Source organism: Mastigoproctus giganteus, chromosome 5 (assembly GCF_048544385.1).
Source record: "Mastigoproctus giganteus isolate SK-2022 chromosome 5, ASM4854438v1, whole genome shotgun sequence".
In the NCBI taxonomy this organism is placed as follows: Eukaryota; Metazoa; Arthropoda; class Arachnida; order Uropygi; family Thelyphonidae; genus Mastigoproctus; species Mastigoproctus giganteus.
Window position 1 is genome coordinate 65,748,819 of NC_143579.1, and position 22,733 is coordinate 65,771,551.

Here is a 22,733-nt window from a genome sequence, read left to right on the forward strand (position 1 = left end):
GATAACAGCGTAGGAGTGTCTTCTTAACGTCTACTTTTGTGGAATTCCACTGGAGTTGGACTATAACCGACTTTCTAATACATCCAATTAAGTTCCACCAAATTAAAACATTCCTTCGATCTTATATTGTTTACAGCTCAGGCATTAAATGTAAAAGGCTAGCAACAGCAACCAGCCAACGCCAGCACATGCTAAAACTATTTTTGATTTTGGAGTACTGACAATTTGATCATAAAAAAGAGAAAGGGAGCCTTAAGATAGATTTAAACTTTATAATACAATCAAATCCACTGACAAAAAAAAAACACGCCTGGTATAATAACAAAAGAATTTTCCAATCAACATAAACTCAGAACTGTTTTGTCATACTAGACTACTATGAACTCCTAATTTACAAACTAGAGCAAAATCTCTTTATTCGGTAATGGAACGTCCCTGACACATTTACGTTTGAAAATAAGTGTTGTATAAATGCTTTCCTGCCGCAGCATGCCCTCTACGGATGGATGAGCAAGTTTGAAAAGAAATAAAATGAGCAGAAGGGAAAAAAAGGAAGGTCGAGGCATTCATTTTCACTGAACCTTAGCTGTGTATACAAATGAGAGTCCTACTAAGATAATAAGGGTAGATGTCCTTAGTTTCATCTCGGCAGATACTTTAATGAAAGAATTTAATCCTGTAACTACGGATACACTTCAGGAAGTTTACTGTAGGTCTGAAAGTCGTATTAAAAGGATTTCCGTTTCCAGTGGAATTATTTATAAACTCGGTGTAATGGAGAACCTGTGAAATTATAATTCCCATATAATATAGTTTTAACTTCGAAAGGTTGCAGTCGCTAAACAAACCACACTGAAGAATGAAATTCCACTAATAACTACTCATATAGAATAAGTTAAAATCCAAGAAAATCTGACTTGATATAAATTAAAATAAAAAACGCGAATTTCCTCCAAGCCCCTTTCCCTTAGGGGAAGCGTGATGAGAAATTAAATCACAAGCCCTTGCTCAAATACGACCTTGAGGAACCGAGGCTACTTTTTTTTTTAAATTCTTTTCGTAGACTTCTGTGCATCGAGGCAGGCATAGTTCTCTTTGTTTAGTACTAGTTCAAATAAGAATAAAGATGGAACTGCATCCTTAGAGAGGAACATGTTTACACACTCTCCTAAATCGTCATGGTTTCAGTAGCTATACGAATGTTACGCCAACCGGTGAATAAGATAAGTCAGGATTAAAGTTTATTACTTCCTTTTTTAAGCGTGAGAAGGAAACAGACCGGATTATCTACTTCTGAACCTACATTATACTTCTTACCAGCAGATTTATATATTTATGGGAACTGAATTTGATTCGACAGCCATTAAAATTGTGACTCTGAAGGATAGACAAACCACTCTCCAGGAGGGTCAATAGGGAAAAATAATTCATTGTCGTAAACATCGTAAGTGATGTATTAGTGAACTTCACCTTCCATTAAAACAAGTATATAATTAACATAAAGACGATAAAACAGACCTGAATATTAATTAGTAAAAAAACTTTTCTGTGAATTGGTTTCCTTCTTAGGGATAACGTAGCCATATCAATATGTTGGAAGAATAAAAATTGTCTTTTTTTGTGGAGATGACACTTTGAGAATAGAATTTGTTACAGCGATTGAAACGTTTACAGCAGTGGTACGCAAATTGTGGTATTAAAACTCCGCCCTACCCAGAGAGGGATGTACAAGATGAACTCTGCTGAACGTGCGCCACAAGTGAGTTACATAAAAAAAAAAAAAAAAATCCATCATATCCTCTAGCATTACTGGAAACCAATATATATATGCGACTTTTTTCGAGCGGACTGCGTACAGGCAGACACACAGATAGATTTTTAATTTTATTAATTAAATCTGTGTGATTTAAAAAAGTGGAAGGAAAAATTTTGAAAGTGTTAGAAATGTTTTTGTTTCTTAATTACTGTGAGCAATAAAACAAAACGTTTTATTCTGGAGATTACGCCGGTAAAGATAGGAATCAAAGGTAGTCCGTCACGAAAAAGTTTGTGTGACGCTAGTTTCAGGGAATAAGAAGTTCTTATATGACAAGAAAAACAAATTTAGAAATTATTCTAGTTACACTTTTTTTTTTTTTTTTTTTCTCACCTATTTGGCTTCAATATAATCTTCAAAAAGATAAAACCAGAACAGAATTTAGCATGGTGTTAATGTTTTGGATTATTTCTTGTTCTTGTATACCATTTCCGTTCCAACAAGGTAACAATTTAATTCCGTTTTTTTAACTTAGCCAGACTCACTGCCTCTGCCACTTGGGAGGCAACTTATTCCAGTAATTATCAACTCGTTGTCTGCCCACAGGTGCAATTCTTTGCAATTTTATTATTGCGTCATCCCCCCCCCCGTTCTTGTCTCACCTACGAGGAAGAACAGACCTTCCTCACTTATCTTCCTTAACCCCTTCAACGCTTTATACCCTTCAATCAGATCTCCCCTTAGATGTCCAACTGTCAAACTTTGCAGTCCACACCAAAGCAGTTGTTCATATATGCATAGATTGCACGCATCACTTACTGGTCGCCTTTCTTCGAGCCTTTTCCAGGTGGTTTTTTTTTTTTTTTTTAAGTGCGGTCTCTGTCTCCAGACGCGAATACAATACATGTACTCCATCGGTCTAAACATCGCTTTGTATAGAGGGATAATGGCGTCCTTCTCTCTACTATCAAAAGATCCTACAAATCACAGACAGAGGGAAAACATGTTTCATTAAGACCAAACGGACTCGTCCTGCATCAGCCAAACAATAAATAAATTAATTAAACAGAATATTCATATTATTCCCATAAGTTTTATCAAGCTTGGGGAAGCGTCCAGGTGATCCCAGTTCATATTATTATTATTATTATTATTAATATCAATTTATTTCCGAAGAAATGTCCTTTTACAGCTATGCAGCTACTAAGGTGCTAGAAATTACGTTGAAAAGACGAGCAATCTTTCTGAAATTTTGGGTTAAAAACATTATATCTACATGGAACAGTAATAGGATGTAATTTTGAAGAACAGTCATCGCCGAGGAATTTAAATTACCGTTAATGGAAACAAAAGTCCGTTACCAAACTGTACCCCATACCGTAGTGTGGCCAAGTGGGTGTTTAATTATTCGTTACAAATAGATTTTAATATCGTTTCTTCCTGCTTATTTCCGTACCCAAACAAGCGGAGCAAAGCTACAGAAACAAATTCATTCGAAAACTCCACCGTTCTTCCGAACTCCAAAGGAGGGCGATGATTTTGTTGACCCAGGCGTATCGTCGTGTTACATGTACTGAAGGGCTTTCCTCCTTACGCCTACAATAGAACAGGAGGTTGGGCAGGGTTCGATGAACTGTCTCTGCAGACTCTTAGGAAGGATGCTTATCCCACACTCTATAATATAAATACGAGTAAATAGTAAAAATTGAAAATTACTGTAGTATTAAAAATTACCAATACAAAAGTAGCGAATGATCTAGCGACAGCATAGCCTACTTCCTGAAAATGAGTGGTGAAACCACATGACGCAACAGGTCACGTGAAAAAGACGCCTATTTAAGTATACACATCCAGTTACCAGCCATAATTAGATAATCAGCAGTAATTCGAATTGCTACGAATTTGAATTCACTGATTTCTACCTACAAAAGAACCAGCAAATTCGATACTATTCTAATACAGCGACAACCTTACGACATTCCATCACTAAAAACTTCAACATGGAACGGGAGTAACCAGTTTCCATCAGAACTATGCACGTTGAAAACGAAAACACAACGAAGATCAAGCCAGGTGTGCAATCACAGACGATGCCTTCATTGGTGTCAGGAATATAAACGTTGGACCAGGAAACAGCGTAGGATAGTTGGATGAATTCAGGCTCACTCTTTCAGCACGAAAAGCATGGGATAAGAGTCTGAATCCTGCATGCACTGAATGTGCATTTCAGTTCAGCAACAGTCAGTTCGGGTTAGGTCAATGCCTTTTGATGCGAAAAGGTGCGGAACTCTCTAGGATGTCCTCTCACCTTCTATACACTATAATGGCCATGCTATCCATTAGCTTTCCGGATAACGATTATACAGAATACCTTTGGGAAGCAATACAGAAAAGCCCAAGCAACTGGCCTGTCTCCACAATCTCCTGATCTTAACTTTACGGACCTTGTGGGATTATTTGCTGGAAAGGTATCCAACATACAAGTACCGCGTCTTTTTCTGAATAAAAGAGTCAGTGCCTCCAGGATCAACATTATGGTACATAAGAGCACTCCTGAGTTGGTGGACAGAAGACACGTTCTGTTCTTTGAATTCTAATTGAAGTTATGAGGACTTGAAGTATCAAAAGCACTTGCCAGTAAAAGAAAACTGAACGATCTCCTAACTGAAATTGGCACCACAGCTTTGCTGCTAGATAACCATAACAAACTGCATCCGTGTTATCTACTTACCATGATGCAATACATTCAGCGATTATTTTACTTTTATATTAATTACAGTTTGGATTAATTACTATTTAAAAGTAAATTATGAACTGAAAATTCCAGTACTATGCTCTTATGGATATATCGGATGAAGAGAAAACAAGCATTCCTCGAAACAATACTAAACAATTCCACTAAACTTGGTTTAATTAGTACAGTACTGTATTAGTTATTAATATTTTATAAAAAAAATTCTGTGCATTTCGAATAATACCTGTTAATATTAAATCGAAATTGGTATTATATTTACATGTTTTCACTGTTCACTGAATGAACAGAACTGATACTTCTATATTATCTCTAATATTACACGATCTGTACAACGTCAGAACAATGAGTATAACTTGAAATAAAAATGGCTTGCAATCAAATCTGTGTTAATGAATTGACGAGTTTTATCTGTATTACAAAAGCTGAAATTTGCAATGAAAATAAAGTAAAAAGCATGAACGTTTATGTCTGACTACTATCATAAAGGCGGCCGGGTGTTATATCCGATTGAAACGTTCGTGTTTTGTACCTTGATTTTATTGTAATCAATTTTTAATGCAATCAAAAAACGATAAATTGATTAATGCAGAGCGAGTGTTAACCATTTCTTTAATTAATTACTTAATATACAAATAAATGCCTATAAATGTCCAACTTACACCGCTCACATTCACAAATTCTATTTTACACAGGTAATATATATATAAAGAGTGACAATCCTCAAACTGTGGGGGGGGATGCTTTCATAAAAAGATAAGTTATGACCGCTACTTCTAATTAATATGCGATTATCAACGTAATTTATCTGCTATTCATTCAACATAAACTTAAGCTACAATAAGAAATTCGAAGTGCTAATAGAGTACTTCTCAGTAAATAAAGATAAGAATATAATAATGTCTCACCTTTTTGAGATGCTTGTTAACCCACTTTGTAAAAGTCTTCTTCTGAATGGCATCCCGCTCATCTGAAAATTTAAGAAGAAATTTCCACATGTTAAGTCAAGGTCAGGCAGGTTCAAATACACTTAATTATTATTCTATATTTTACTACTCTAAACAAAACCGGCAGGTCACTTAGGTCGACCACCATGTGCTGTTAAAGAGTTGTGACGATTGCGTCGAAATGCTTTCACCGATGTACATATAGCCACCTTTAAAGCCTACTACCAATAAACGGGCGAAGTGGACTAACGAGTTAGAAAACAAGTTACAGGTAGGTAGGTAGTGACACTAATCCCCGAGGGCCAGTACACTCCACCCTGGTCCTACGTTTATTTCAGTCTGTTTATCTTTTTTTTTAGTTTACTGCCAAAGTTGTGTATCAATACAACCTACGAGAAATAATGTTTTAATTTTTCATTGAGTTTCTTGGAAGATAAGCCCTGATCAAGTTCACGCAGAGCACCCACATGCGCTAGCTCTTCCGCATCGCTATCCAACACACGTATACATGTTATGACTGCCGACAATTTCGACTGTGTCACTTCCGCAGAAGACACCAACTGTTTGGCATGCACGTTCTTATCTTTATTTATGAATACCTACAAGATCGCATTCTTATTATAATTTCTTGAATAGGAAAAACAGTTTGGAACTTGCTTATGCAATGGATGAATTATGGTTCTCGATAATCATTTTTGCACTTAACTTTTCTCGGCCTATTAAAAAAAATAATAAAAAAAAATACTTCCATATAAATAAAATAAAAAAAACTTTAATAATTGACAGCATTTTATTTTGTAAAAGTTGCAAGAAATTCACTCATGATAACAAAGAGAAATGGAGTACACATGTTACCGTGTCCCGAACTAGCTTTTTAGGATATAAACTAGGTACAAATGACAGGGGCATAGATGGAGGAAGCAGAGGATGAGACCACATTCGAAAAAAAAAAAAAAAAAAAAAAAAAAAAAAGAGGAAAAATATAGGAATGAAGAGCAGTCATAAGCTGAAAGAGCATGGCAATACTGTCCTATTTATGAATAGAAATATATATATATATTTTTTTTTTTTTTTGTTACTCCATAATTACTGTAGCACCAGTTTTATTCTGTCTTGAATAAAGTTCGGAAAAAGGCGCAATTACGTTGTAGTTGAAGCTACACACAGAAGAGTATGGTGCGTAATACAAAATTTGTATAAAGCTAAGAGCACATAGTAGGCCAAACCACGAGCAAATTGTTCTAACTTAGGATATGACAGCCGGCTAGAAATTAACTCAATCAGGGTATAAAAGCATGCCTCACCTACTCCGTGAAAATTATTGTGGATGCGCCTTCCCGAACTGGCCGACGTTTCATACTTTCCACATGTTAGAAAGGGTAAATTACATTGGCCTAGATTCTTTGAAAAGTTCTTTGATGTTTTACTGCTGATAGTAATCTAAACTACGATTTTAATGGAATTTCGAAAGTTACTTGACATTCCATTCCCTTTGGTATCTTTCTCCATTTCTTTTATATCCTTATGGAATCTTTCCCCCCAGTTCTTCCCTTAAACTACCTAACACTCATACAGCAGGCCCTCATTATAATGCGGTTCGCTTTACGCTGATTCGCTATAACGCTCAGCCGAGTGGGTAAAGTACCTGCCCGGCAACCCAAAGGTCGCGGGTTCGATTCCCGCCTCGGGCTAGGATCAAAGCACTGCAAAAACCTTGGGAGGTGCAATATGGCCACAGAAGCCGATGCGCCAAAAACTACCAAATCAATCAAGCTATAACGCTATTCTTATATTATAACCCGTATCTGATTATAACGCTGTCACAAATCACTATAACGCTCTTTCACAGATGCATTTTTGGCATATTTAACGAAATCGTTTCATTTGATGGAGTCGATAGCTTGAAAATGAATAGCAAAACAGCATTAAAACGTTTCCCAAGCCTACTTGAGAAATTTTCCCACGCTCAGTGAAAATTTCTAATTTAATTGCAGTAGTGACTTGTTGGGTAGTTCCGAGATCAACATTTTAAAAAGTGTTGAAGTATATTGCTTATAATCGTCTTTTAATGGTCTCTGAACCTGGTGTCAGAGACTGTCTTGGTGGCTACACTTTCCTTTCCAATATTCACTTCTTGCTCAACTATCCCACTGCCACAGAAAGAAAAGCATTTCTGTGTTGTTGGCAGAGTGGCCAACTCAAGTTAGATTTGTTTCGCGGGCCGCACAGAGTGATTCGATAAAAATTAGTGTGTTGCACTTTCAATGAAGTTTACTGCGCACACACTTTTGCGCAGCCACCAATCATGTAGAATGCGTGCCATAATTAGAGTCCCATTTTGATAGCACCTCGTGTATATAAAAAAAAAAGTAAAGTGCAGCCATTATCAACCCACTGCAGGATGGAAGCCTCCTCAACAATTCATACACACACACACAAACGCTTCTGATAGAGCATGCGCATATTTGATACAAAACAGATAAAAGAAACAGAATTCACGACACCAACACGTGGCTTCAACACTCACATATTCGCCACAGTCTTTTAAATTCGTTTATTTCCACTTATTTTAGAGTTGAATGTACACTTGAAATAGTTTAAAAAAAAAAAAAAAAAAAAAAAAAATTATAATGCTGCTTTAGTTCATTTTCTGCGCGGGCCGTATAAAAATTATTCGAGGGAGGTATCTGGCCTTCCTGTTGTAGGTTAGACACCACTGCTCTAGAGTCTAGACTACAAATATCAGATTCCGGATCAGATGACATATGTTTAAGAACAATTGGTGGGGGTGCTACCGGTAGTTCAGGTTCGTGAGGGTGCTAGCCGTACACCTGAAGTAATGTTGTTCGGGTACACACTCTCTGCGTGTTCTTCTCGTTAGAACCTGCACTTTAGCAAAATAAAGGTTGCAGTTATTAATATGATCCCGAAGAATACCACGGAAATGGCAAATGTCATGGATTTATTTTTACCACATTTACACAATCGCAAGCCCTCTACATATGCACGTCCCACTTTATGGGGTACACCAACTTTTATCTTGGTCACCTAATTTAAATTTCGAAATATGGGGCATACACATTTTTCACAAATGATGTCATATTCCTGAATTTGTTCCTCCACAACTTAAAGCAAATGTAACAAGATATATTCGGATTGTTCATATAAAAACAAAACACCAGTTGTGCGTTAAAGACACACAATAAGCAAATCACATTAGAAGCAGATACGAGTTAGTACGACTGCACTAGAAAACAATTGAATGCGGAATTAACATTTCGCAGGTTTATACACTACCCAACCTGCAGGTCTCTAATGTCTAAACACGTCTTGGTATGCCCTCTCAGTAACAAAGGAAGTAGCGTGGATATCGCGTATACACTGAAAGGACAGAATTTATGGGATACCTGGTTCCTGGGCAACGCGACGCTGTCATCCCTCTCGCTAGTGAACGAACCCACCGCTTGGCAGGTACATAGATACATTACATCCACGTAAACGGTAATTCGATGTCATAGCAGTATGGATAAATGTTGTGAGTTAACCGACTTTGAAAGAGGGATGATAGTGGGTGCCCGACGCATGGGTTCCTCTATCGCGGAGGTGATACAGAAATTGCACTATTCCTGTTCGACAGTATCAAGAGTATCTCGGGAATACGCCATTTCTGGAATAAAATCTCATTGTGAACAGCGCTGTGGCTGGAGAAAGATGGTGGTCGACGTCTGTCTCGCATTGTTTCAGCCAACCGGAGAGCGACAGTGGTACAAATCACCGCCGACTTCAACAAGGGAGGCGCCAGAAACGTCTCCACCAAGACCGTTAGGCGATCATTAGCCGTAATAGGTTATGGGAGCCTCCGATCCACCAGAGTCCCATTGAGAGGGTGGATGCCCTCGAAAGATCTAAATTGAGGGGCCCATCAGGCTCTCAGCTGCCCACATCAACGCCAGAGCTTGCACCTGGTCATCACGCAACACAGCGGCAACCCCTAAGGCAGAATGCGCTGGTCCCACAGGAACTAGTAGTTGTTGGTGACTCTATTGTCAGGGAAACGGGGAACATCCTTTGTAAAAAGGATAGGTGGAACAGGACCAGGGTATGTCTGCCAGGGGCAAAGGTTCATGACGTTGTAGAGCGGATATCATCTTTCAAGGGCACAAAAGGTGATATAGTTGTACACGTTGGCACTAATGATATTAACAGTAGGAGACCGGCGGAATTACCCAACAAGTACAGGTCACTGTTGAAAAAAAGCCGTGAAATAGGGTTGAATTTGAAAGTGTCTGCAATTCTGCCCAGACACGATAGGAGGGAGTACATGATGAGAGCCTTGTCGATCAATTCGGCCCTGGAAAGATTGTGCAAGGCTCAAGGGGTAGAATTTTTTTCAGCCTGGACTGTACTTGTTAACAGGAGAGATTGCTTCTACAGGGATGGGATACACTTAAATAGAAAGGGTGCAAGAATATTTGCTGATGCTATCGAGGCAGTGTTAGGTGGGTCGGAAAACTGCTAGTTTGGGGGGATACAAAGACTAATCGTTTAACAGTAACCGCAGGCAGAGGTGAAGGTGATTCTTGCACAACTTCTATTAGAATAAGAAGCGACCTGGAGCGAGGGGTGTTGGGGGTTTCAGGGACGGATGGCAGTCATTATGGAATAGTTGGGTATATGGGATGTGTTAGGGTAACAAGGAATAGGCATAGGAGCATGTATGCTTGCATGTATACCAATGCTAGAAGTATAGTAAATAAATTTGATGAATTTGAAGTGTTGGTCAAGACATCAAAGGCGGATATTGTTGGGATAGCAGAGACGTGGTGTCACAAAGATATAAGGAATGCAGAACTGGAATTTGGGGAGTATAATGTGTACAGAAAGGATAGACAGGCCAGAAAGGGAGGGGGTGTTATGCTGTTAATTAAGAAAAACATAAAATCAAAGGAAGTGCACCCAGTTAATATAGATGAACAGTGCTCTGTTGAGTCAGTTTGGTGTGAGATAAGCACTGCGAAAGGAAAAATAAGAGTAGGAGTGTGTTATAGGCCTAATGACTTGAATGAGTACAATGAACAATTGTACAGAGAAATAGAGTGGGCCAGTAAATCAGAATGTCTTATAATGGGGGATTTTAACTTCCCAGATATTGACTGGAACTTGTGGGTTGGTCACTCACACACTAGTCAGACTTTTGTGGATTTATTGGATGATTGTTTTCTGCTGCAGCATGTTCGAGAGGCAACCAGAGAAAGTAACACTCTTGATCTGGTTATCAGCAGTGATCATTCGTGTATTAAGAATTTGCAGATAAAGGAACCACTAGGTGGCAGTGATCACAGTGTGCTGAAGTGGGATTTACTCAAAGAGGTAACTACCGTCAGGGGTAAAGGAAAGGGTTTTTGCTTCCGTAAAGGGGAGTACAGTGGTCTCAGACAGTTTTTAAATTCTGTACAGTGGGATCAACTGACGATGTTACAAACAGTAAATTCTAAGTGGGAAGCATTCAAGGAATTAATCGTGGAAGCTACTAGACTTTATATACCGATTAAGAAATATCGTTCAAGGTTTAGGCCTAAATGGTTATCAAATGAACTAATGAGACTCGTGACAGAGAAGAAAAATGCATGGGATGCATATAAATTATCAGGTGACGCAGAAGCCTGTGGCAGATATAAGCTAGTCTGTAATCAGGTCACAAAGGAGGTTCGGCAGGCGAAGGCGGATTACGAAAAATCTTTGGCAAAAGATGCTAAGAAAAACAGCAAGGATTTCTTTACTTATATAAACTCTAAAAGGAAGGGGATTAATATGATTGGTCCACTTGACATCGATGGTTCGACTGTTGATGATCCTGCTCAGATAGCAAACAAACTGAATGAGTATTTTGCATCTACATTCACACGTGAGGAATTATTACAGTTTGAAAATGGAAGAAGGTTATCAAATTGTAGCAGTGTGCTTAATGATTTTGTAATAACTGAGAGCAAAGTGGAGGAGAAATTGTTGAAGTTAAACATAAGAAAGGCACCTGGGGTGGATGGGATCTATCCAGTTATTTTAAAGGAGGCGGCAAAGCAACTAAGCAAACCCTTAGCCATAATTATGAGAGCATCCTTGGACTCAGGGGAGGTTCCCACGGACTGGAGATGTACAAATGTGTCCCCAATTCACAAAGGTGGATCGAAGGGTGACAAGAGTAATTACAGACCAGTTAGTTTAACTTCTGTTCCGGGTAAAATAATGGAGTCACTGGTTAAAGATGCATTGCAGGATCATCTAGACAAGACTGCAGCAATAATTCAAACACAGCATGGGTTTGTTAAGGGAAAGTCTTGTCTGACAAATTTGATTGGTTATTATGATGTGGTCACAAAGGAACTGCATGCAAAAAATAATTTTGATATCATATACTTGGATTTCAGGAAAGCTTTTGACACTGTTGCGCATGGAAGACTATTGTACAAATTGGAGCAGAATGGTATTAAGGGTAAGTTGCTACAATGGATAAAAGGATGGTTAAGTGGGAGAAGACAGAGGATGGTAATCAATGGGTGCTGCTCTTCGTGGACTAATGTTATTAGTGGAGTCCCACAGGGTTCGGTGTTGGGTCCGCTGTTGTTTTGTGTATTTATCAATGATATTGATGAAGGTATATCAGGCTTAATGTCGAAGTTTGCAGATGACACAAAGGTTGGCAGGGTTGTAAATGACAGTAATGGCAGTGTGCTACTGCAACAGGATCTAGATAATTTGGGCAGATGGGCTAAGAAGTGGCAACTGAAGTTCAACCTTGACAAATGCAAAGTACTGCATATGGGGAGAAGTAACCCCAGAGAAACGTACCAACTGTGTGGTACTACACTTAAGGTGGTAGAAAATGAAAAAGACCTGGGAGTAATTGTGCAGTCAGATATGAAGTTTTCTGAGCAGTGCAGACAGGCTGCTAGGGCGGGTCATGGGGTTTTGTCAATGATATATAGGAATTTTGCTAGCAGGGAAAAGGAGGTGATTGTCCCTCTGTATAAGGCAATGGTCAGGCCACGCCTTGAGTACTGCGTACAGGTCTGGAGGCCTCATTTTAGGAAGGATGTAGATTTGCTTGAGCGTGTACAGAGAAGAGCAACACGATTGGTGAGGGGAATGAAGGGATTCTCTTACCAAGAGAGGCTTAAGTTCTGCAAATTGCAGTGGCTGGAGACTAGGCACCTGCGCGGTGATCTGATTGAGGTCTATAAGGCCTTGAATGGGTTGAGCACGCTGAATTCTGATGGATCCTTCCACTTGCTCAGATTACGAACCTACGGGGACATAAGTTCAAATTAAGAAAGGACAGATGTAGAATAGATGTGCGGAAATTTGCCTTTAGCCAGCGGGTGGTTAATTGCTGGAACAAACTTCCATCTGTCGTTGTGGAAGTTGATAGGTTAAATAAATTTAAGGAGGAACTGGACAGGCATTTGGAGGGAATGGTGTGATTTTTTTTTTTTTTTTTGGCTGATGCTGCATAAGCTCCTACACTTGCTTTCTTGCATCATGTGCCACTACTACTACTAACAACACAGGACTCTACGCCTCAACTGGGCAAAAGAACATCGGCACTGGGTCTTGGACGATTGGAGACGGGTCTCCTGGTCTGATGAGTCCCGTTTCCAGTTATTTCGAACGGACGGGAGGATGCGTTGGCGGAAAGCGCACGAAGCTATGCACCCGTCATATCAACAAGGAACTGTTCAGGCAGGTGGACGGTCGGTAATGGTCTGGAGCGTGTTCAACTATAACAGGTTGTGACCTCTAGTACGTCTAGATGCATCTCTGAACGGTCCAGGTTACATGTCCATCCTTGCAGACCATCTGCATCCCCTTATGATCATCGCGCACACATAGGGCAATGGACTCTTCCAACAGGACAATGCACCTCCCCACAGAGCCATGGTGACTAGAACATGGTTCGAAGAGCATTCCGCAGATTTTACAACCATGGAATGGGTCCCCGTTCACCGGATATGAATCCTGCGGAGCATCATTGGGAGGCTGTGGAAAGGTCCATTCGAGCTTTGGATCCTCCACCTAAGAATGCGACGAAATTATGAATAGCGGTGCAACTAGCATGGATGGAAATACCAGTGGAACGCTTTCTTGAACTAGTGGACTCAATGCCTCGCCGTATGAATGCCCCTATCAGGGCGAAAGGTGGACCAACCCGTTACTAGGTAGGTATCCCATGATTTCTGTCCTCTCAGTGAACACAGAATGTTACTCTAAGAAAAAAAAAAAAAAAAAAATTTACTGTTTGTAAAAAAGCTGTACGTGATAAGTAAAAGTGTTACTTTCGGAAACCCCGCAGCACTGTTCATCACGTCGAAGACCACCATGAGTGGGTTTAGCATGATTGTACAAATACCAAAAAAAAAAAGTTCATTTTTCTATGCAAAGGGGGGGAAAAAAAAGTAGCTATTTGCATAAAGCTGAAAACACCAACTGATATCCCAGTTAAAAGGCGGCTTCCCAGGAACAGTTTTTTTTCTTTTTTTTTTTTTTTTTCGTCAAGCAACTCCTCAGAATACTACGATGTAAAGAAGTTGTTCCTCAGTAAAAAGCAAACTTAGAGGGCGAATTGGTCAAAAAGCAGTTGCCACAATCTGCCTTTTCCATGGAACTATATCAATTGTTTTTGCAACAAGGCAATGAGGCGTCAGTATACTTTGTTTATAAATTGCATATATTTTATGGTGCGCAAATTGTTTAACTGGATGAAAAATTAAGTTTCCGATGGAGAAAAGGGGATTCATCAAAATGACCGCCCAAGACGATTAACTCGGCCAAAGTGCGAAAAAGTAAGAAAACACACAAAATTCCTCTTGTATTGAGAGAGGATTCGAACTAACGACTTTTCTCATACGAGGTGAAAGGACACGATTATAAGTACTCTGCTACCTGTGAGGGAAGCTATGTCAGAAATCGGGTGGTCCTGGTAGTCCACTGACAACGAAACACGGGTAAAAATGTTTAAGTAATATCCACCGGGGTTGGATGGGATCTATCCAGTTATATAAAAGGAAGCAAGCAAACCCTTTGCCATAATTATGAGAGCATCCTTGGACTCAGGGGAAGTCCCCAAGGATTGGATGTGCAAATGTATCCCCAATTCACAAATAGGCTCTAAGGGTGACATGAGTAATTATAGACCAGTTAGTTTAACTTCTGTTCCGGGGAAAATAATGGAGTCACTGGTTAAAGATGCATTGCAAGATCACCTAGACTGCAGTAATAATTCAGACAACATGGGTTTCTTAAGTGAAAATCTTGTGTGACAAATTTGATTGGATACTATGATATGGTTACAAAGGAACTGGATGCAAAAAATAATTTTGATATCACATACAGGGTTGTTAAAATTAAAGTATCCCTATGTAGAGGGCTCTGGAGCGAGGTCTAAGGCTCGTACTGAAGAGAAATTTGGACAACAGGTACAATAAAAAATGTGCTCGCCATTTATTGGGGGGAAAAAAATTTTGTTACAAAATTTGTCACTATATAGCGCTGTGGCAATACAAATCACTTGAACAGCGCTACAATTGTTCAATGTGTCCTCCATTTTGGTCAACAACAGGTTCCATTCAAAGAACAGCATTTTCTACAGCAGAACGTAACATGTCAACTGGAATAGCCAGCACATGACGTCTAATGCTGTCCTTCAGATCTGCCAGTTTGACATCCTTCCCGATACACCTGGTTCTTCAAAAAATCAAAAAAAAAAAAAAAAGCCGACCGGGCTAGCCGAGTGGGTAAAGTACCTGCCCGGCAACCCAAAGGTCGCGGGTTCGATTCCCGCTTCGGGCTTGGATCACTGTACTGCAAAAACCTTTGGAGGTGCAATATGGCCACAGAAGCCGATGCGCCAACAACTACCAAATCAAAAAAAAATCAAAATCAAAATCAAAAAAAAAAAAAAAAAACCCACAACCAGAAGTCGCATGGGGTGAGGTCAGGTGATCGGAGTAGCCAAGATGTATGGAAACAACGGCTGATGACCCTCATATACTAGGGGAAGAATTTCTTCAGAATGACAATATTTCCCGAATGGAGTAGTTCGCAAGGTTTTCAGATTTGAACTCCACTGATTTCCATTACAGAGAGAGTTCTGGTAAACTTGAGTTACACTATCCCTCGCAACCTTACGTCAGGTAGTAATTTCTCTCCTGGAGGAATGACCTTCGAAACCGTCGTGACTCAAATACTCTAACACCAGGGCTCGTTACGAGTATTGCCTGGATGTCAGAGATAAACCTTCCCCAATTAAAACGTAACAACTAACAGATACTTAATTTCAGGCACGCATGAGCCATTTTTTCAGAAATGACATTCATTACTCAAACTCCTTGGTACTGCAGGCTCGTCAGATAATATGCTTCCAATTATTGACATAAATGCTAATTTTATTATGGAGATTAATTATTATTAAACTATATTTATACCTTTCTTACATTAAATCCGCGTTTTCATTTGCCTTTATTCTTTTATAATTTCTCAGCATTTCTATAAAATGCAACGGGAATATTAATACTCTTTATATTTGAAATCCTTGAACTATAAGTGAATGAATATGAAGTAGGCGTAAATCGGTGTGTACGGTTGCTCCAACACGCTTATCCCGTTACGTCATTATTATTTCCCGCCAAAATACATAAGCGTACAAGCCATGGACAAGTCGAAATTTTAACAGTAGCTTCATTATTTTTTTATAGCACGCTACACTAAAGATGACGGAAGACATTCTTTTGTGGTATACAGAGGAGTCGACGGCCAGTACCGCTAGCCCGCTTTTCGCCGTAAGAACCCCCATACTCCAATATCTGTCCCCTCTATAGTCTGCACCCTCCCCGACCACTTCTTGTGACGAAGCAGCATTTCAGAAGAACTATTATCAATGCAAATACTTGTCCCACATTATGTGGTTTACGAAAATGAATTTGCTAAACAAGAGAACATAAATGGGGAGGAGCAAATTACGTATCATAAATAAGTGAATATGCGTACTTCAAAAACGATCTTGGCATTTTATACAATGAATACTTAAAAAAAAAAAAAAAAAAAAAAGGCGGCCTGAAAATAAAAATTTAATGTCAGTCAGTACATTGTATCTAACGTTGATTAATACGTTAGTCGCATACTCCAATGTCCAAAACAGAATTCAGCTGATGAATTTTAATAAAATCTACTTATATAAAAAAATAAATAAATAAATATTAATCTCTGGACACGAGGAAGCACCACTATTTGAAAAACCCAGAATGGCAAGGCAATTTTAAATTTCGTAAATGGATGGGAAAATATACAAATTTAAAATTCTGCTAAAAACCCTTTTATAGTCTTTATACTACAATAAATCTTGCCCGACCCACTAGACACCTCGCCTAATACACCACGATATTAACAATAATCAGGTAGCTTAAATTTATTCTGTAGATTTAACAACATACGAGTGGGTCTAAGTGTCCATTTGAGAACAAGTGCAATGGAAATGGATACTCAGGCTTCCCAAGAGTACTGATCGATTATCATGTTTATTTTCAGTCATAATCCCATGATTAAGAACATCACGTTAGTATTCGATAAAATATTCCTCTCATATAAATATCTTTACTTACAAATAAAAAAAAATAAAAAAAATAAGTTAGGAGTTAAATTAAAAGGTGGCACGACTGGCTGTAATTCATTTAATAGACAGTAGACTAACGTTCCATCGCTCCTACCTAGTGGAACAACATTTCAAAAATTGTCAAATCCTTTATATGTATATACGCACATAATTTCTGTAACATTTACTATTAATATGACATTACAGAGGCTCTGATATTTCCTTTCCCTGCCACTACCCTTGATAACAGTTGAGCAACATACTAGTACAGAAACGTGTTAAAGAAGATGATAGTATCTCCTATCATTTGTTCTGATTACAAACAAATTTTTAAAAAAATCATTAGTTAGGCTTAAAAAAAAAAAAAAAAAAAAAAAAAGTAGAACGCTGGTTCTAAAATAAAATTGGGTGGTTAACTAAAGGTGAGTGGGAGGAGATAACTCATCTAGAACAGCGGACCCAACTTTGTCGTAACCCATGTACTAATTGTCATGCAAATTAGTTTCTTGAACATAATTTAAATCACCCTTGAATACTATTTCGCACTAATGTACATACCAACTAATTGACATACAGAGTAGGTTGGGAATCGCTGGCCTAGAAGGAAAATGGATCAACAATCATATAAAACCAGTACTGAGTTGGAAAAATATTAACAACCAGAACGCTAGTAATTAGCATTTTTTGTCAGAAGATTAACATATTATACACTTATTTTCATGAGTTCCGACATTAGTACGCAATGCAACTATTAACTGCGTACGAATGTCAGAATCAATTAGCAATGACTATCAACATTTTGGGTGGGGGGAGGATTTTTTTTTTTTTTGAAAACTAACTGGAACAGGTTGATAGTTCAGTCAATTTTACAAAACTATAATCTTTAGAAATGCGCCTATAATTAATGGTTTATATGAACATTAAGCTCAAATTTCTCTAAATGAAATGCGTACATAATTTTTTTTTATATTACTTGACAACTGCAGAGAAAGAGAAGAAAACATGAATGCCAAATTATTAAAATAATAATAGGAAAAATATGCATCGTAAAGATGAAGTCCAGTCCGCCATTTTGACTGGTTAATAAAATACATCACAGGTATGAAAAGGTGTAAATGAAGTCAGATAGCTAATTTGACAGGCAGCAGATCGCTTTATCTTATTTAATACTGACCTTTGAACTTGTGCAAGCTAGATTCGTACTGTTCTAAACTAGGCTGCAGATCATCGTCATTTGGCGATTCTGTTGTAGCCATTAGTGGAATGCAGTTAAAGCTGTCTGCACGTTCGACACGTTCCGAAACACGCGGCTAGTCACGACACACTTTACGGTACAGTACGTCGTAATGGCACTGACTGAAGTCCACGATGACCACAGCGAAAAGCTGAGTGGGAGACACTTCAAGGTCTTTCAGGAGTTTCGCTATTGGAGAGCCGAGCCCGATACGTTGACACCCAAATTCGGACACCGTGAATTGGCAGGCGAAGATAAACACTATTATCACGTCACCGGGTTAAAGAGTAACTTCTGAGTATCCGACAGTTTCCTGATCGCCGCGAGACTCTCGCATTAACTGCAAGTTGCTAACATTGATATCCACAAACATATGACAGGTAAAAGCTTCCAGTAACTAACACCTACTGGTGGGCGAAATCGGGAGAAGCATCGGTTGAGATGATAAGTTCCTTGCGGAGAACCTGTGGGTGGACACAGTTAAAACGCCCGTGGGTTTCTTGCCATTGTCTCTCGTTTCTTACATCTGTAAAACAACGTTTACCGAATCATACATTTTCACAGCCTCAGTTAAGCCGTGCGAAGCAAACATTCAAAACTTGCAAGGGGTGAACTGAGAACGTCGCACGTGTGTATGTGTACGAGGGCGTATATTGTTACGCAAGCCCGATACATTGAACGGGTGTGGAGCATTTAGGTTAGTAAATAGAGCCAATATGAACTGTACGTGTACAATTAGTAATGACGGTAGTTGGGGGAGGGGAGAACTGCTATCACCGGAATTGAGGCTGCACGTCAAGGTAGTGTAAGTTTGAACGAATTTATCTTGGACGTGCAGCAACCCAAGAACACAATATGAGGTTTGGCATCATTCGCGTTTCATTATTGCTTTACAATATTTTAATTTTTATGTAATACATTGTCTGGATCATTTCATATAGCAGTAAACTCCACTATTTGTTTCAAAGAGTTACTATGGAAACAGAAATATACTGAAAACGTGATCTTTAGCATAACATTTGGGATGCAAAATTTAAAGAGCCAAGTTTTAAAAAAAGTGATGAACAAAAGGCATTGAGAATTTTTCCATTTCATTTTAAGGCGCCTCCGTAGCCAGGTGGGAAGGAGCAGCAGCAGTGCGTAGCACACGCTTCTTGATTAGACCGGGGTTGGAGCCCGTCACCACCAAATAGGGAGGATGCGGAAAGGTCAGGGAATGACCACCGCATATCCCGGAGCAATATGGCCTTAGCTGCTAATGCTCCTAAATAACAAACAACAAACATTTCATTTTAAGTGTAAGATAGTGTAATGCGATACCATCTTTTTGACTCTGCGTTGTACTGCAGAAAAGGACATTTGTTAAGAGCAGGAGAGTGCTCTTTTATTTGTCTGGTTACTAACCTTGACCAAATGTAGGTCATTAACGTTGATGGCACTTACAGTGCTTCCTCCAAATTCTTTCCTCTGAAGATAGTGAACAATGAGAGAAGGACCCATGCAGAGGTATAAAAGTGTGCAGGGAATACTAGAGATATCACATGCCAGTATAACCGAGACAAGGAATTTATAGTTGCAAAGGAAGGGGGGGGGGAGTGAACCATATCCTAGAACCCTAAGGTAGGTTTTTAGAGGTAAAGTACCCCCTCCCCTCCCCTCCCCTCAGTCCCTTCTAATGGAGAATAATGCACTGCCCCCATGGAGCGCCAACTAGTGGAAGACTTTCTTCAGAACGTGGATATTTTCTGAACAGAAGCCACCGATGTCTCCAGACGTGATTCCCATTGACTTCTTATGTTTGTTTGTTATTTGGTTTTTAGGAGCATTAGCAACTAAGGCCATATTGCTCCGGGAATATGCGGTGGCCATTCCCTGACCTTTCCGCATCCTCCGTATTTGGTGGTGACGGGCTCGACCCCCGGTCTAATCAAGAAGCGTGTGCTACGCACTGCTACTCCTTCCCACCTGGCTACGGAGGCGCCTACTTCGTATGTAAGAAGAACATGAGTTACTAACTGAACCCCTAGAGGAGTGATTGGCTGTCAAAGGTACAATGTTACCAACCTTTCAGAAGTGGGAATGTCAGGTTCATTCTAGTCTGGTGGTTCTCGCTAGTGATAAATTTTGAAATTAGGAACACGTGCGTAAATTAACTACCTGCTGATTTTTCTCTCTCTCATTTTTTTTTTTTTTGGATGTATTTTGGGGTTTTCTTTGATATTAAAGTGAAAGATAAGTACCCTTTGTGACCATTTCTGCAGTTTCCGCGTTGGCAGGATTAAGTAAAAATCGTCTCGTGGTGCCATTTGTATTAGTCTCTGGGTAGTACCCACTTTCGATATTTGTACCAAATACCTTTGGCACAAATATCGAAAGTTGGCCGACAGCTGGTCGAGAAACTCTGTGTTGGATGATAGTCTCTGCATATTTTAAAACTGAAAACTATACTTCAGCGCCAAATTTCACTGATCAGCAGCAATTTGTAAGCCACAAAGTACACCTCTTTGTCACTTAACTTTTTTTCCACCAAAGTACAGCTAAAGGAAAATCACAGTAGTACGAAGATCACAGCAGGTTATTAATCGACTAGCATACGATGGATGAACAGGTGAAGGACCGCTGAGTTGGTGGGGTTGTTTTTAATGGAGAATTTCTTTTATCAATTTTGATAAGATATAGCAACGTTACTGTTTTAGTAGGCAGTAGTGCGTTTAGAGCCATGATGAACCCAGGCAAGCTTTTATTTTGGTCTCTCCCTTATCCATTATTAATAATAACGAGATAAATAATCATTATCTTTTTCACAAATTTTAAATAAATAATAAATTTTACATTTATACTCTGTACGACCGGGGCCAGAAATGTTTAACTTCAGTGTAATTGTTTTATTGCCGCAGTCTCCTGACGGTTAGAACAACAACGGTTATCATCGACCTCCTTACACAGTACATATAAGTCCTGGATTCGAATCCTGCCTGAACGGAAAGGATTGTCATGGTCCTGTTTCATATCATAAACAAAATAGTTGGTTTGGGGAAAGGGTTGCATATTTTCTCCCAAGAAAATAGGATTTTTCATCTAATAAGCAGGCAAATCGATCACAGAATACACGAATTTACAAACATATATTGACACGTCACAACTTGCAGCCGATAAAACAACGCGACGGTTACCAATGGCTTGTGCATTTCATGTGATAGTTATAGGGTAGGGGTTGGTAACCTGAGGCTCTTTAACTTTTAACTCATATGAAGCACAATTTGAAATGGAGTTAGAGGACTTAAAAATCAAGAGAAAGTGGGATGCAAGACTAAAATGCCTTAAAATTGAAATTGAGGAATTGGAGAGGCAAAAGGCTGCCCTTGCAATTCTACACAAATTGACGGCGATAGATGAGTTGAAAAACCAAGACCAAATTGTGTTCGATATGTGGAGTAGCTTACCGGACACTTCTCTGTTTTTGGTTTGACGAATTTCTGTGGGCAAATATTTTCGAACATGAACTATATATTGAAAATAAATAAAGAAACCGCCTGAACAATGGGAGTCTCTCAGCATGTTTAAAGATGAAAATTACGGCATACTCGCCTCACGTTGAGATACTCACTCAAGAAGTTCAGCAGCAAAAGTCACATTAATTTGTACCTAACTGGATGTTTGTTACGTTTTTTTCAGCATTAGTAAATAATATTTCAAAAAAAATATTTTTTTAATAAAATATCTTCCCACTATTCCACTTCTTAAAAAATCTCCCCCACCCCTCCCCCTCCTCCCACCTTGAGCTGAGGTATGGCTCTTCGGATTGTCTTTTTTTTTTCTTTTTTTTTATTAAATCAAAAACGGCTCTTCACTCAAAAAAGGTTGCCGACCCCTGTTATAAGGTATCGATAGCATAATGAGGGGGCCAGTGCCTGCGTGCGTTCCCTGATTAAAAGGTGGGTAAATATTTGTTAGGACTCATAATTACCTAACTTTTATTTGTTCTGCTTGACTCTTTTAGTAGAAGCAAGGATGAGGAGGAAAAATTTTTTTTGCTTTACAACCGGCAAACTATCGTACTAAGCCGAATGCACCCATTCTCGTAGGCTGAGCAATAATCAGATCCGGTTAGTACTTGGAAGAGTGACACACATGTGTGTATTTGACTCTCTTTTGGCTACTGGCCGGAGATAAATATTATTGCAACGCACTGAGTTACAACTTGTAATTTTCAATCATGTAGTAAAGATCATTTAATGCCTTTTGTAAATAGGTCATTCAGAGTGATCTTACCAATTCCATAAAATATATGCAACAATCTTGGAAGCGAATTTTTTTTTTAATCCTCCGCTCTCGCTTGGAATGTATTTTAACCTTCACCACTTGCGGTGCTGTACAATTCTTCAAAGGAGTTCCACTCGAGG

The 22,733-nt window shown here is 39.0% G+C and overlaps 1 protein-coding gene across 3 annotated transcripts in view; it reads right to left on the reverse strand.

The window, feature by feature from the left end:
* The window catches only part of LOC150085455 (uncharacterized), a 1,845,429-nt gene that overhangs the window by 1,741,828 nt on the left and 80,868 nt on the right, over positions 1–22,733 (reverse strand). For 2 of the 3 annotated variants that reach the window (XM_090374043.1, XM_090374041.1), the window contains exon 2: positions 5,417–5,478. In XM_090374043.1, the coding sequence (XP_090230169.1) occupies positions 5,417–5,478 (62 nt within the window). Of the gene's footprint in view, positions 1–5,416; positions 5,479–18,270; positions 18,459–22,733 lie in introns of those variants that run through there. The other variant, XM_090374042.1, reaches the window with a different exon arrangement.